The 15,629-nt window shown below is 46.0% G+C and overlaps 1 protein-coding gene across 9 annotated transcripts in view; it reads right to left on the reverse strand.

The window, feature by feature from the left end:
* The window catches only part of LAMC2 (laminin subunit gamma 2), an 82,586-nt gene that overhangs the window by 20,095 nt on the left and 46,862 nt on the right, over positions 1-15,629 (reverse strand). For 8 of the 9 annotated variants that reach the window (XM_081824751.1, XM_081824750.1, XM_081824748.1 and 5 more), the window contains 5 exons: positions 9,675-9,810; positions 6,298-6,396; positions 3,063-3,199; positions 1,939-2,061; positions 917-1,106 (listed from right to left, as the gene is read on the reverse strand). In XM_081824751.1, coding sequence (XP_081680877.1) covers positions 917-1,106; positions 1,939-2,061; positions 3,063-3,199; positions 6,298-6,396; positions 9,675-9,810 — 685 coding nt within the window. Of the gene's footprint in view, positions 1-916; positions 1,107-1,938; positions 2,062-3,062; positions 3,200-6,297; positions 6,397-9,674; positions 9,811-10,518; positions 10,742-15,629 lie in introns of those variants that run through there. The other variant, XM_081824757.1, reaches the window with a different exon arrangement.

Consider the following 15,629-nt stretch of genomic DNA (forward strand, 5'->3'; position numbering starts at 1 on the left):
TGGAGTTTGCTCTCTCTGCAGGGAGCATGAACCCCACAGGAAGTGATGGAGGGCATCCCAGTGCAAGAAGCCCAGCCCCAGGGGTCATGGCATCCAGTGCTGGCCTGAGTCCTCAGAGACCACTTTCTATTCCTGGCCACACAAAACTTAGTTATCAGGAACATTGCTGAGTTCAAGAAGCTCTGACCCTCAAGAGAGCTACCATTAATTTTTGGTTTTGTTGTTTAAATGGTTTGTTAACTGAGCACATTTCACTTACTCTTTTCAAAAGTCAGCTTTCACGTTCTACATTGGACATGTCCAATACTTCTTCATTTAGCATGATGATATCTCACAGCATCATATCCTTTTCCCCTGCACTGGTCTTTCAAATGTTGTTTTTGTTTTTTACTGGAATCCTTCCAGGAACAACCCAACTTCTTTTCTTTAGTTCACTGACCTCACTTCTCACTGTATTCTTCTCCCCCACTCCACACTTCGCTCATGCTTAACTACTTAGAATTTCCCAATGCACAAAACGTCCTCAAGCATGATTATTTCCCCTGCCTTGCTCACCTTCCCCTCGCTCCCCTTTCTATCCTTAGAAAACTGTTCTTCCCTTGTCATGTTTTCTTGGGAAGCTCCCCTTGATCGCTCCAATGTGGGTTACTTGTGCTCCTCTGTGTGTTCCAAACACCTGTGCCCACCTTGCCTATCTTGTCACTCACAAGCCACACTGTACTGTTCTGTTTATCTTTTTCTCCCATTAGCCTGTCAAGGGCTTGAGGGCAGGAAGCACGTCCTGTTTATGTACATAACACCATGTCTGGTACGCGCAAGGTGCTCAGAAAAGCTTGTTAAAAGAATGAATGATCGAATGCATGAACAAAGGAAGGGGACTTCAGTCACCTGACCCACTTGTAGTCACTCTTTTTACCTGAACGTGTAAGTCTTGGTGATCCCACAAGGAAGCGTCTTGCCCAGAGGCATCAAGGGAGCTGTGACCCGTAGACCAGCGCCTTCCAGGATCACATCGTGGGCGGACGGGTGTCTGCCTCCCCTGTCCACACGGTAGTCAAAAGACAGGGTTTGCCCATAGCTCACCTGTTGATTCCCAAGAAATTTGGCTGTGAAACAGAATTTGAAAAGACTGAGATCAGTGTGAAACTGGAAAAGTAAACGAGCTAGCAAGTTTGCATTACTGTTGGTGATTTCTGCTGGAGTTCTGTGTTGTCAGTGTGCCTCCATGCCCCCAACCACCCTTCCAGAAGAAGCAGTTCATGGATGTGGCCATACTGCCCCTGGCTACAAAGGAGAGTTAGAGACTGACAAAAGGGCCACGTTGTAAGACAATTCCATGTGTTAGATGATGCACAGCATGGCCCTGTGAATGCCTGGGACATAAAGGTCCCGGGTACGTTGGGAATAGTACCATTTGTTATATAATGCTTTATAGTTCACAGACTTCATTATGTTTGATGTTAATAATCCTTGGAGGAATTATTATCCCCATTTAACAGCTGCGAGAACTGAAATTTGGAAAGGTTAAGAGGACAACTTACCTGAACACCACATAGTAGCTAATGAAATGAACTACTAATACATATGTTTTTAATGTACAAGTGGTTAAAACTGAGAAAACCTTATTTTCACTTTTCCATCTGCTTCTCAGTAGATCCACAGATGTGACCTCTGTCTTTATTTCTGGTCTTGATGGAAAACCTAGAAACTTCCCATTTGATGGAAGTAGGAACCTCAACCAGGGACCGTCTGCCTGGATACACAGTCCTGTTCTGTTGTATCATGACTTTGTCAATAGGGCTGAAGCCCCAACTGTCTTCTGGAGATACTGCTTTTCTGAACACCAGGTGATATGGTTTTCACATTTGCTAACTCCATTTTTCTCTCCTGACTTCTAGGCTTACAGGTTGGCTTCTATAAGAAAAATACCGTACACACCAGGAGCGACAAAATAGATGGGGTCTGATCGTCGTGCTGAGCTGAACACGTCCCGATGATGCTGGGACCACTGGAGCTTTGCAGGAGACCCATTTCTTTGGATAGCCTTCCAGCCATCAACATCTGGAATGCAAATAAAACCACTCTGCATTTGGCAGACAAACCTCATCATCTATTGAGCTAAATAAGGCAAGACTTGATTGCCAAAAAGTCTTAGAGGTGAACAGCTAGTGGGGTTTCTTAATAGTTCCACATTCGTGTGCAGTCCTTAAAATGTCCTATGCCCCATTCCACTTGGGTCTCAACTTCACCTGCTCCCACCCCACAGCAGCTCTGACTTCTTTGAGTCTGATTCTCATAATAAGAGAGCATGTTTTCATCTGCCTGTAGAGTTCATACTTTTATTTTATTTACATAAACAGGGTCTGGCCTTTGTGAGTGGGGAGGGCCCAGTATGTTCCAACAGAAACCCCAAGTTGAAATCATGTCACTCTCCTAGATTTTTATAGGGTTTGGTAGCTTGATAACTAATTTCACATACATTAACTCATGTAATGTATGTGAAAACAGTATTTTTTAAAAAGATTTATTTATTTATTTTAGAGAGAGACTGAACACATGTGAGTGGGAGGAGGGGCAGAGGGCGAGAATCTTTCAAGCAGAGTTGTAGGGTCAATCCCACGACCCATGAGATCATGACCGGAGCTGAAACCAAGAGTCAGATGTTCAACTGACTGAACCACCCAGGCGCCCGTGAAAGCAGTATTATTAATGAGTGTGAATTCCAGGAAGACTCAATAACCCACCCCCCCAATCCAAATGAAAGGTTCTTTTGTGGTTTTAAAGTACATGGAGGTGGGAAGTGCAGGGAGATGAAAATCTGGTCTCTTTTTAGTTATTCTTTTAAGTTACTCATATACCGGACTGAGTCAGCTGTGCAGCTACGACTTTTTCAAGACATTAGGATCTGCCTTATTGCCCAGACAAAATAATGTCTTTTAAAGCCAGAAGAGAGCTGCTAAAGACTATGCAAAGGTCCCAAGCTGCGACGAGGAGGAGGTTGTCTGTAAGCATAAAGCTCTATACAATGTTAAAAACAAAATTCTAGAAACAGAACACTTTACCTTGATAGAAAGTAGAGGTGATTTTATGGACACCGTAGTCTCCAGAGCTGTGGCAGTTGGCTGAATGCCCATAGCAAAAACACTGGGTACAGCCCTCGGGGTTTCCCCCATCCAGGTGATAAAAACCTGGTCGACACCTGTGGCGGCATTTTAGCGATCAGGACAGTGTTAGAAGTTACTTCTTAGTTAATACAGAGAATATGGTGACTGATCTTTTCTACTTTCTCTCCCGCCTGGCCCTATTAATTCCCAGAACTGGGAAACAGTAACTTACACATACCATCCCCACTCCCAGACGGGATGGATAGTCACAGCCCCCACTGAGAGAGCATGAATGTTCACTTTTCTGTCCCTGTGCTAGAGCACAATCACGCTGGACTTGGTGGCCTGGGAACCTAGTGATTTCCCCATCCCTGGTGAGGAACTGAATGGAGGTCACATGAGCGGGACAAGAAGGGTTGGGGCAGGGGGGATGTAGAGCTGGCCCTGTCTTAGAGCAAGTGTTTAATGGGGGCAAAGAGTGGGAGGTGGGGCCAAGAAAGGGAAGATAAATGTCCCAGCCCCAGCACCTGCTCAGCTGTCCTGGCCCGCACAAGAACACTAATTGCTGCCCACCATCCCTGCCCCTTATATCCCTGCTCTGTCCACAGGGAAAGGGGCAGGTGGGGATATGACAAACAAGGATAGCTGGAGGCTCCCTACAAAAGCAAAATGTAGGCTGGCGTCCCACCTGCCAGTGGCTTGTCTGAGGACCACAGCTACCAGGCAAGTCGCAGATGTTGGGGCCACAGAGAAGAAGGAAAAGCTGGGGAGGACTTGTTTTTCTCTGTTCAAGTTAATTACATCCTACTTCATGAAATAATAAAAGTTTCTTTTTTTTTTTTTTTAAGATTTTATTTATTTATTCATGAGAGACAGAGAGAGAGAGAGAGAGAGAGAGGCAGAGGGAGAAGCAGGCTCCCAAGGAGCAGAGAGCCCGATGCGGGACTCGATCCCAGGACCCTGGGATCATGACCTGAGCCGAAGGCAGACGCTTAACCATCTGAGCCACCCAGGCGCCCAATAATAAAAGTTTCAATGATCATTTATTTAGCGCTGATGCTATGGCAGGCACTTTGTGTATGTTCTCCAATTTAATCCTTGGTACAACCCTATGAGATAGGAGTTGTCATTTCCAATTTCTATTTATTTATTTATTTATTTATTTAAGAGAATGAGAGAGCAAGCATGAGCAGGGGCAGGGGCAGAAGGAGAGGGAGAATCTTAAGCAGGTTCATGCCCAGCACGGAGCCTGATGAGGGGCTCGATCTCATCACCATGAGATCATGACCTGAGCCGAAATCAAGAGTTGGACGCTTAACCAACTGAGCCACCCAGGCTCCCAATTTCCAATTTTCTTAGATGAAGACACCCAGGCCAGAGAGGTTAAGAAACTTGTTCGAGGTCATAGAGCTGGTAAGTGACTGAGAAAAGATTTTCAAACCGGGTCCATCTGCCTCTAAGTCATGTGGTCTAATCCACTGCCCCCTATGAGGGGAGTCTGTATATTGTGCAAAATTATAGAAAAGCGGGCGCCTGGGTGGCTCAGTTGGTTAAGCGACTGCCTTCAGCTCAGGTCATGATCCCAGGGTCCTGGGATCGAGCCCCGCATTGGGCTCCCTGCTCCGCAGAAAGCCTGCTTCTCCCTCTCCCACTCCCCCTGCTTGTGTTCCCTCTCTCGCTGTGTCTCTCTCTGTCAAATAAATAAATAAAATCTTAAAAAAAAAAAATTATAGAAAAGCAGGTTAACTGTGAACAGTAAATGCTTCAGAGAACAGCTGTACATAAATAAGCATTGGTTTTTTTCTCTACAGAGCAAGGGCTTAAAAAAAATCATGATGGTTTCTTTGGAGGAAACCTGCAGATTAAAAGGGATTAAAAAGCAAGGAAGGAAGAGGGGGAGGGGCACAGAAAGCGAGGGGAGGGAATGAAAAAAGAAGGGAAGGGAGGAACTGAAGGAACTCAGGCAAAACAAGGACAGTGATGAGGGATGAAACCAGGTGATAAATTATGAAGAAAAGTAAGGAAGTGATCACACGGAGGTCAGAACAGTGTCACTTCTCGAAAGGAGGGGGGGTGTTGCATTGGGATGGCACACTTTTAGTGAAGGTCTACGTCTTAGAAGGGGTGGTGCTGACATTTGTTTCATGTAGTTTTCTGTTTCTGTGTGACACTCCGAAATGAAACACCTTTTCAAAAAGTGACTCCTCTTTTAACAGGTAAGCTGTGGTCCCCTCCCTGCGCTGCAGCAGTGAAGAACCCCCTGGAAACACAAGCTGGGAATGCATCTGGTATTTTCTCTGCCCAGGTACAAGTGATTGTCAGGATGCCAAAGGACTGCTTTCTTACTTTTTTTTTTTTTTTAAAGATTTTATTTATTTATTTGAGAGAAAGAATGAGAGAGAGAGCACGAGAGGGGTGGGGGTCAGAGGGAGAAGCAGACTCCCCGCTGAGCAGGGAGCCCGATGTGGGACTCGATTCCGGGACTCTGGGATCATGACCTGAGCTGAAGGCAGTCGCTTAACCAACTGAGCCACCCAGGCAGCCCCTGCTTTCTTACTTTTAAGGAAATGAGGAGAATGCCTTTACCTCTCCGCCCAGCCTCCCAGCTATTGTAGGGGAGGGAAGCGTTTTAAGTCTGAGCAATTTGTCCTTAAGGACTGTCCGCAAGCAGCAACGGAGGGTGGATCGCTGTTTCCTGTGCCACCTGCCGCAACATGGCCCGGGGCCCAAAGGGCTCTTACCTCTCCTCCCGGCTCATGTGTGTGCATGCAAGCACCAGCCCATCCCTGGGCGTTTCCTTTGCTGCACATGATGGTTATATATGGCCATATTTCCTCTTACTAGCATTTTCGCAACATGCTTAATTAGGCCAGGCCTTTTCTGGGACCAAGCTGAGTCAGGTGACCTCATCGTCGCATGCCACCTTGTATGGGAGCACCTGGGATTCAGAGTCAGCTGGCAAGGGGACTCCCTGGGGCCCTGGACCCTGCAAAAGGATGGGGTCCAGGGAGATTTGGGGGGCTCAGCTGTACTTTTTTTTAAAAGCTAGGATTTTGAGGCCAGCGGGCAGGATAGAGATCGTCTCTATTTGTTACGTGTCCCTTTTCCACAACTGCACTCAGAGGATGAATTCTCACGCTAGCTGCCAAGAGGCTCTCCCTGCTGTGTCCGCAGGGCCACGGTTCACACAGACCTGTCACAGCGCTCTCCGGTGACAGCTGGCTTGCAGACACAGCGGCCCTCATCACAGGGCCCCAAGATACCAGCTGGGTCACAGTCACACGTGGAGTCTCTAGGAAAGAAGACAAAGAAAAGTAGAGATGTGTCTCCAAATGCTTCCCGGCTATCCACATAAAGATCAAGTGCTTCTAAGTAAATGTCACCAACTTGAGTAAATCCTTCGTCTTCACTGAGGCCCCTCTCGGCTCCCCTTGTCCACGCTCATCTCTCCCAGGCCCTTTAAGGACTCGGTTGTCTAGGCTCACGCTACTCTGAGGGTGACAGCTGGTCCATGAACTGCTTGCTACCCACCCTCAAGGAGAAAAGGGGTTGGCGCCAGAGTGTGAGCCAAATCCATCACTAAACGGTTCAGTTTGGTTTGGTTTTAGTTTGGTTGACTGTTTGGTTCAGTTGCTTTTTTTTTTAATTTATCATTTGCTTCTCTATTGTTTAATTCAGTGATGACTGCTTTCATTGTGATGGATTCCATCTACTTGCTATTTTCGTTTATTTAGTTCTTTCTTTTCGCAACACTTCTATCAAGACACAATTCAGGGGTGCCTGGGTGGCTTAGTCAGTTAAGTGTCTGCTTTCAGCTCAGGTCACTATCCTGGGGTCCTAGGATTGAGTCCCGCATTGGGCTCCCCGCTCAGCAGGGAGTCTGCTTCTCCCTCTCCCTCTCCCCCTCCCCACTCCTCATGTTCTCTCTCTTAAATAAATAAATCAAATCTTTAAAAAAAAATAAAAAATTTTAAAAAGACACAATTCACATACCATACAATTCACCCATTTAAAATGTACAATTTGCTGGCTTTTAGTAGATTCTCAGAGTAGTAGAATTTAGTAGAGTTTAGTAGATTCTCAACCATCCCAATCAATTGTAGACCATTTTCATCAGTCCAAAAAGAAACCCTGTGCCCCTAGCAATCACCCTCCCTTTCTCCCCCTCGCCCTAGGCAACCACTAATGTACTTGCTGTGTCTACAGATCTGCCTATCCGGAACATTTTCTGTAAATGGAATTGTACAATCTGTGGCCTTTTGTGTTTGGCTTCTTTCACTTAGTATGTTTTCAAGGTTCATCCAATGTTATACTTCATCCATGTATCAATAATTCATTTTCTTGAATTAAAATTGAATAAATTTTAATAAAATTGAATAAATTTGAATAAAATTCCATCATATGGATAGACTACATTTGCTTATCCATTCAACAGCTGATAGACATTTGGGTTGTTTCCACTTTTTTAGCTACTATGGATAATGCTGCTAGGAGCATTTGTGCATACGTTTCTACGCAGATATGTATGTTTTCATATTTCTTGAGTGTATTCCTAGGAGAGGAATTGCTGAGTTTGGCTGATTTTTTTTTTTTTTTGGTTGCAAGACTTTCTCAGTGTTTCCATTATTTAGTTTTGGCACAATCTCTTAGTGCTCTGGCTACTGACTAGTATCACTCAGATGGGCACACAGTCATAGGCATCTATCTCATGGGTCTAAAACCAAATCTGTCTTTTCCCTACTGTTCGCCCCTCCTTTGACTGCCCTTTGACCCCATCCAAATCCTACCCAAACCAGGATGGGCTCCTCCTCCCCCTCACATTTCTCATCCAGTCAGAGTTCCAAGCTGTCAGGCTCCCTGAAGATCCCTTTCCCAGTCCTCCTCTTTCACTTGTGAGGCTCTCCTCCTGTCGTAGCCCCTCCACACCACTTATCTGGACCCTTTGACAAACATTAGGCACCATCTACTGGTTGCTAAGCATTGAGGACGCTAAGAAATAGGATCCTGGTCTCTAGGAGTCTCCAGGCAGGGCAGAAACATGAACAATGATGGCAGCGAAGCCTAAGGCCAGCTGGAACCGGGTGGGGGGCCCCTTCTGTGTGCCTCTCCCCACTCTGGGCACTGGGGATGCAGTATGAACAAGACAAAGCCAACATGGGGCTTTCGTTCTGGTGGGAGAGACAGACAAACAAGAGATGTGAAGTAACATCAGTCAGAACTTGGAGGGGTGGGGACTGGTCAGGCAAGGCCTCTGTGAGGAGTGGATGAGGTGGGGATGGAGCCCGTGAGGCTCTCTGTGGCCCCGTAGGAACCAGGAGTGCTCTAGGCCAGGGCCAAGGTCCCTTGGCTTGGCTCCTTTGAAGAAGGGAAGGCAGGCTGGTGGGACCGAGTGCAGGGGGCCAGGGGGAGAGAGAAAAGCAGTGGGAGTCCACTGCTGGGGGTGCAGAGCGAGTGGAGGATCTTGCAGAGCCCTGCTGGCCTACAAAAGAAGTCTCCATCTCATTCTGAGAGGACAGGGAGCTACTGGAGGGTGGCAAGCAGAGAAGTGATATGATCTACTTCATGCTTTAGAAGCATTTCCAAAGGCAGACCTGGCCAAAGGAAGGGTCTCTGAAGACAGTCTAAAAGGGGACAGGGAAGCCTGGAAGAGAACAATCTGTGCAGAGGCCCAAGGGTGAGAGAACTTGGGACAGTGGTAGCCAGGCCGGCGCCAACATGGAGGGCAAGGGGCTGGAAAAGGGGGCACTGGGAAGTGATCCTCTGCGGGCACCTTCTAGCTAACGCCTTTCCTGCCGAGCTCCCTTTCCCCTAACCCATGCCAGTACCTGCCAGCTCTGCATCCCTTTGATTGCTTATGTGATTTATAATGTATGCTCCATCTTCTTCCAGGAAAGAATTTTTTTTTTTTTTTTTTTTGAGAGAGCACGCACAAGAGCAAGGGGAGGGGAAAAAGGAGAGGGAGAGACAGAATCTCAAGCAGACTCTACACCCAGCTCAAGCCCAACACAGTGCTCAATCTCACAACCCTGAGATCATGACCTGAGCCGAAATCAAGAGTGGGACACTTAACCGTAAGAGTGGGACACTTAACCGACTGAGCCACCTAGGTGCCACTCTTCTGGGAAAGAATATGACGTGGGATAGAGAATGCTTCAAACTAAAAGGTAATAAAACTGTGCAGAAAAGTTTTTCTAGTCCAAATTCATTTGGGTTGAAATGGGTCCCAGGTAAGAATCTGGAGGGCGCTTTACCTCCATCCTCGTTCATCTAAAGCAGGGCAATCATCTGGGTGAAGAACGTAGGTTTCTGGGCCTGAATATTAGGTCCACCCCCACCAGTAATATTGGGTAAACTTAACCCCTCGGGGTTTACATTTCTTATCTTCCACATGAGTGTGACGCTAATCCTAACTTCCGAGGCTTACTGTAAGGATTAAATGGCATGACCCACGGGAAGTCCTCAAACAGCACTTGGCATACAGTTGGTGCTCAGTAACGGAAGTGGCCACGGATGTTAATGTCATTGTCATCCCTCATGGCAGAAGCTGCAGTGGGGGGTGCAGGTGCTTACAGTAGCCTTTGGTCTCGGGTGCACCCGGCGTCAGTGAGCATGTGGAAGCCTGGCAGACATCGGTCACACCTGTCTCCTGTCACACCCGGCTTGCAGCTGCACCGTCCAGAGTTGTCACATCCAGCGCTAAGAGAACCTGTAACACACGAGGTGGGGAGAAGGAAAGAAGAAAAGGAAGTATTTAGTTTATAGGGCATTAGGAAACAACTGCAACCCCATGAGAGCTCACAGCCAGGCGCGGCTTCTTCCAGCAAAGAAATGGAAGTTACTCCTGGAAGCATTTGTACTTCTCTATCGAACATTAAGTAGTGTGTCAGCCACTGCTTTTTAAAAGAAGGTTGTTGAATCCTTTGAGATCTCAAGAAGAGGGACAGTTTGGGAATGAGCGCATCAGCCTCCTCGAAGACAGTTAGTATGAGAAAGCAAGCAACATTTTCTCTTATTTCTGGCAGGCAAAAGCCATCTTTTAAGGGTCAGTGTGATTTTAGTCATTTATTTATTTTTTTTTGAGTATGAAAAGGCCTCCTAACCAGAAATATCTCTACCTACCTGGAGTGGTGGACATTCTCGTCCTTGGGGCATCACCCCTTCCCTGTGCATCTCACCCGGTTTAGTGCACCGAGCACTTGTCCTGTGATTGATTCTGTATAGACATGCTCTTACTTGTTAGTGGGCCCTCTTGGATTGTGAGTTGATGAGAGACAAGAAGTGCTCAGGGTAGCAAATGCACCCCTCCAGAACCCAGCCTCTTCATCTGACTGCCTCGCCCTCCCCCACCCCAGTTCAGGTCTGTCCTCTCTCCCTGGACCCTGCCTCCCACTCTCTTCCCTGCCTCCATCCTCACCTCCCTTCCCTCCTTTCATGCTGCTTTAACAATGGAATTCAGATCACATTACTCAGCTGTTTCGTTCTCTGGTGGCTCCCCACTATAAGCAGAAGAAAACGCAAACTCTGTATCGTGGCCCACAGGACTCGACCTCTCCCAGCACATCGCCTACTCTCCTTCACTCCATTCCAGCTCCCAGCTCCCCCAGCCTGTGTGTAAAATGTGCCAAATGGCTTCTCTCCTCTGGGTATCTGCCCTTGCTGCTCCCCCAGCTTGGAAGGCCCCTTCCCCAGAACTTCCCCCTAATTGGCCCATCCTCAGCTGTCAGGTCCTGATTTAATATTACTTCTCTAGGGAAATCTCCTCTGACTCCCAAATCCCAAATAGCCATCTTGCAGTCCTGCTTACTCAGGATGACCTCAGCTTGTGTTCCTTGCTCTGTCCCCAGGGCCCCAGTGCAGAATCCAACCCGAAGAGGATGCCCAGAAATCTGTTGGATGAAGGCACGTATGCCAAGAAAGAGGTTAGGGTTGTTGGGACAGAGTCAGAGGAGGACCAAAAATGAACAGGAAGGTGGTGAGAGGTGGACCTCACCTACTTTGCAACCTCCCTGTGCTGGCAGAATTATCAAAGAATCCATGTATCTCAACGAACCATGATAACCAGGCCACCCATAATCGATAAAGCCAACAGAACACTAACCAGTTGCTCCTTTCTTTGTAATCAGTTATTCTGTAAGTTTTTGATTCACTAGTAGATACAATTCCAATCAATGAAGATTTTGGCTCTGTGCCGATATAATGGCTTTTTGCCACATGTGGAACCTGAAATTAGCCACATTCACAGAGTCAGTGAAAGACGCCATGTCAACTTTGCAAGGCTTGAAGGGGCCCTCAGTGATAATGGTATAAACTACATTTTTTGAGCACCTACCACATGTGAGACACTGGGTTCGGCGCTTTATATATATTAGGAAATGCTATCTCCTAGTGAAATAAGAGCTGACAGAAGAATAACAGATCCATTTGTGGGTAACAGGGAAGTATCAGAGGCTCAGGAACTACAGACCCACAGTTCAGAAAGGCATCTCTAAGGCCATCTGCAGGATGCCTCAGGGAAGGGAACACCATTCCTCAGAAAGACATCCTCCTGTGACAGGATGCCCTGGATTGGAGGAGTCTGGGTGAGAAGAGGAGGAGGGAATCGCTGAGAGAGCCACGTGGATGCAGAAGGAACAGACTTCCCCTCTTCAGAAATAGACGATGAGGGGGTGGGGATCACATGATGACACCAAGGTCCCAACTTGCGCCACTAGAAGCAATGGGAAGCTATTTACCAAAGAGAATGGGAAAGAAGGAGCAAGATCTCAGGTTGAAGCATCAAGAGAAGATCATGAGTTTAGTTTTGGACATTGTGAACTTAACTTTCCGGTGGCATATTAAGGTGGAAATGTTCACCTGGAGCTCAAGAAAGAGGCTGGGGGTGAGGATCTAGGAGCCTTTAGCACACAGGCTGAGTAGGAAAGCAGAGCAGGTGTAAGATCGCTCTGGGGGCAGATAGAACGAGGAGGGGAGGAGCCTCGGACACAAATGGAACCCCATTAATTAAGGGGCCTTTCATAATCAAAGCAGAAAGAAGTCTCAGGACACTGGAAGCCAAGGGAGCAGAGTTCTGAGGGTCAAGAGAGCAGGAGGGTGGGAGTTTCAGGACCTAAGGCAAGAGAATATTTGATGAGATGAGCATGAAGAGAGGCCTCCTGGGCTGCCAAGCACAGACCTCCACGCTCCTGACCTACAAGCAGGCAGCCAACAGAGCTAAGAAGGAAAATTTCTGAATTATGCTCTGATAAATAACATTCAACAGAAGATATCTCTCTTTAATACAATCCACTTGTTTTGTTTTTTTTTCTTTAACACAAATGGGTGTCAATCTGGGACTCAGAAATCCATTTTTTCCCCATTCCAATTAATGGAAATTATGCTTTCAACCCAAGAAAATTCTCCCTACAGTTTTTCAGAAATGAATTCTTCTTAGAAAATGGAAAAGATTGTACTTCGCTTTTGGGTTTGGCCCACATAGACCAAAATGGTTACCCTGCAAAACACCCTTCTGAGAGAAATCAATAATCATCTCATGAAAATAGGCATTCTGTGTTGAGAAAAGTTTGGGAAATGGTGCTCACTGATCCCTCAGAGACTTATAATATAATAATACCTTCAGCAGGCATGGACCTTGTTTAAATTTTAATGCCAGTATTTCTAAACATTCTTTGACATTCTTACAGGCCACATCTATGATTATCTTGAGGAACGTTGTATTTTACAGGACATTATCTAGAGAATCCTGCTCTAAAAGCTGGAGGGTCAAAGAGCCCAGACTTTGAAATCCAACAAATCTCCCTTCAAAACCAGCTCTGCCACTTAGCTGTGTGTCCTTGGGCAAATGGCTTACTCATCAGTTCTTTAAAGGGAGGGTAACCACCTATGCCTTGTGGAGCTGTTGCAAGACTTTGGACTAAAATATATAAAGTGCCTCATTCAGTGTCTCACACGTCACGGGCGTTCAAAGAATGTAGTTGGCACTGCTCCCTCCGGCCTCCTTCAAACCTTGCAGAGTGAACATGGAGACATGCACAGGTCCTTACGGTGAGCATGACCACTTTATGTCACATTCCAAAACTTCCAAACTAATAGCACTGGGTTTTCAAACTCTCTCATTAAAATAAAAACACCTGTCCCAACTCCTCCTTCGTGAGCTGCTCTTAGGGATTGTGAACAAGTGGGCTGAAAAAAACAGAAAACAGCTTCCTGTTTCAGTTTTGTGTCCCAATAAGCTCTTTTAAGGCTTCTATAGATACGGTCTATGTGCATCTGAGGGCTCAGAAAAGTATGCTAAAATGAGTACTATTTACAAATTAGGGGCACCTGGGTGGCTCAGTCGGTTAAGTGTGCAAGACTCTTAGTTTCAGCTCAGGTCATAATCGCAGGGTTGTGAGATGGAGCCCCGTGTCGGGCTCTGTGCTCGGCGCAGAGTCTGCTTGTCTCTCTCCTTCCTCCTCTGCCCCTCCCCCTCCTCACACTCTTTCTCTCTCTCTCTCAAATAAATAAATAAAACCTTTAAAAAAAATTAAAATAAAATAAATAAAAATTAAAAAGACGGTATGTCCTTTTGGGAACCCTTTAAATATATATCTACACTTGTATTTTAAAGTAACATTATTATATTTTTATAATATTATATAATATAAATATATAATTATATTTAATAATGATAAATTATTTAAGATTGTTTTAAATAATTACCCAAATGTTATAGTCTGAGTAATTCAGGGTCATAGATATGTAAAAAATAATAATAAAATTAAGAGAAGAAGTCCAATATCACTGATGTCCATACAAGTCTCAAGAATGTAGGTGTCCTGGGAGGAAAACCACACAAATACACACAGTGAATTTCAAAATATTTGCAAAAGGTTCTCAGGATTTACACATGTGCTTACAAGAGTTGAAGATAACTCAGCCCTGTGGCTGAACCCACAAAGTCATCCCTTAAAAATAAGCCTCGCTGCTATATCTATGAGAAATTGATGTGAAATCCAAAATCTGTGACCACTTTGGGGATTATTAATGCTGTTGGCTTCATTCACCATACATGGACTGACTGCAGTTTTTGGTAAGATGTGTTCTTGGGCATTTGAGATTGCATATACAACAAATTCCCTTGAAAGTGACAAATCTCTCCCGGCTGATTGGGAGACTAAGAAGTCACACAGGGATTAAGCTTGCGTCACCGGGCTAGTAATCTGGGCAGCCACCATGTAGTGGGAGATGGCACAAGGTGGGAACGGTCTCTGTCACTGACATGCCACTCAGCCTGGCAGCTCAGGCTCGGGAGCTTCACTTCTTCGTCTCTAGAATGGTGGGTGGAGCGTGTTAACACATACAGGTTGTCAAGTTGTTACGAGTACTGAAGAAGGCATAGTATATGGAAATATTCTGGAAAAAACAGAATGCATTAGCCAGATCTTAGGAAATAATATCCATGAAGTTTTTCCTGGACATCTAATTGTCTGCTGTTGGGGATAAAAGGACACGATTCGGATACTTTTTACTTTCAGGTGGAAGGAGTAAGAGGGAACAGTCCTCCACCAGAGCCCTGGATTACAACTTTAGCCCTTGCAATGGCTTGTTGTGAAGACTAGAGGCCATTTATCCACTCCTCCAGGGCTCCGTTTCCCCACTCTTTAAAAAATACTGAAAAATTCACTGCCAATTTCTGGATATTAATAAAAAAATAAAACGTTAATAAATAGTCTCAGACCAAAGATATGGCCTCTACAGCTTCCTTCTAAACAGGAATGTGATTTTTTAAAAAGCCAATGTTCCAGGAAATTGCGACACCAATCTCTGTCCTAATAATAAAAACTCCATCAACTCCAGTTTACTGAGTTGTCTACCACGTGCTTAACAAACCTCATGTGATGCTCACAGGCTCTTGTGATACAAAGAGCATGGGGTTGGGGACCCTTTTACCGATGGGGACACTGGGGCAGCAAGAGGAGAAGGGACACGCCCAGAGCGACACAGTGGAAGTGCCCAGGCTGTCTGGCTCCCAAACCCACCACTGGTCTCTACGTTATGATCTTGGACATCAGCGAACCTGGGGCTGGCACCCTCTCTGCCACTGAGTTCTACAACCGTCGGCGGCTTCCTTCATCTCCCTCCCTCGGCCCCTGCTACCTCATTTCTACAATGGAAGTAATAATAGCACCTGCTTCATATGGTGACTTGTGAAGGTTCCTTCCCGGGTGAAGGCATCTAGAAAAGCACCCGGCACAGAGTAAGTGAGTAATGCATGTTAGCTATCATTTCATAAGCTAGAAATCATTTTTGGGCTCCACCACTTCCTACCAAGCTGTTCACACTGAGCCTGGGATGTCTATGGCCCGAAGGAAAAGAAAAAGCCAGGCTCGTGGATGCTGGGCGAGCAACGGACTACGCAATGAAGAAGAAGAGACGGTGTGGCAAATCCTTCATCACCATCTCTCTGCTAAGCAGCAGGCTCCTTGTCTACTCTAAGACTAATAACCTTGTCTTCGGGCCAGGCTTTCCAGCTAAGCCAATTAAATT

This window comes from Leptonychotes weddellii, chromosome 6 (genome assembly GCF_054177405.1).
Source record: "Leptonychotes weddellii isolate Sample4059 chromosome 6, ASM5417740v2, whole genome shotgun sequence".
Taxonomy (NCBI): Eukaryota; Metazoa; Chordata; class Mammalia; order Carnivora; family Phocidae; genus Leptonychotes; species Leptonychotes weddellii.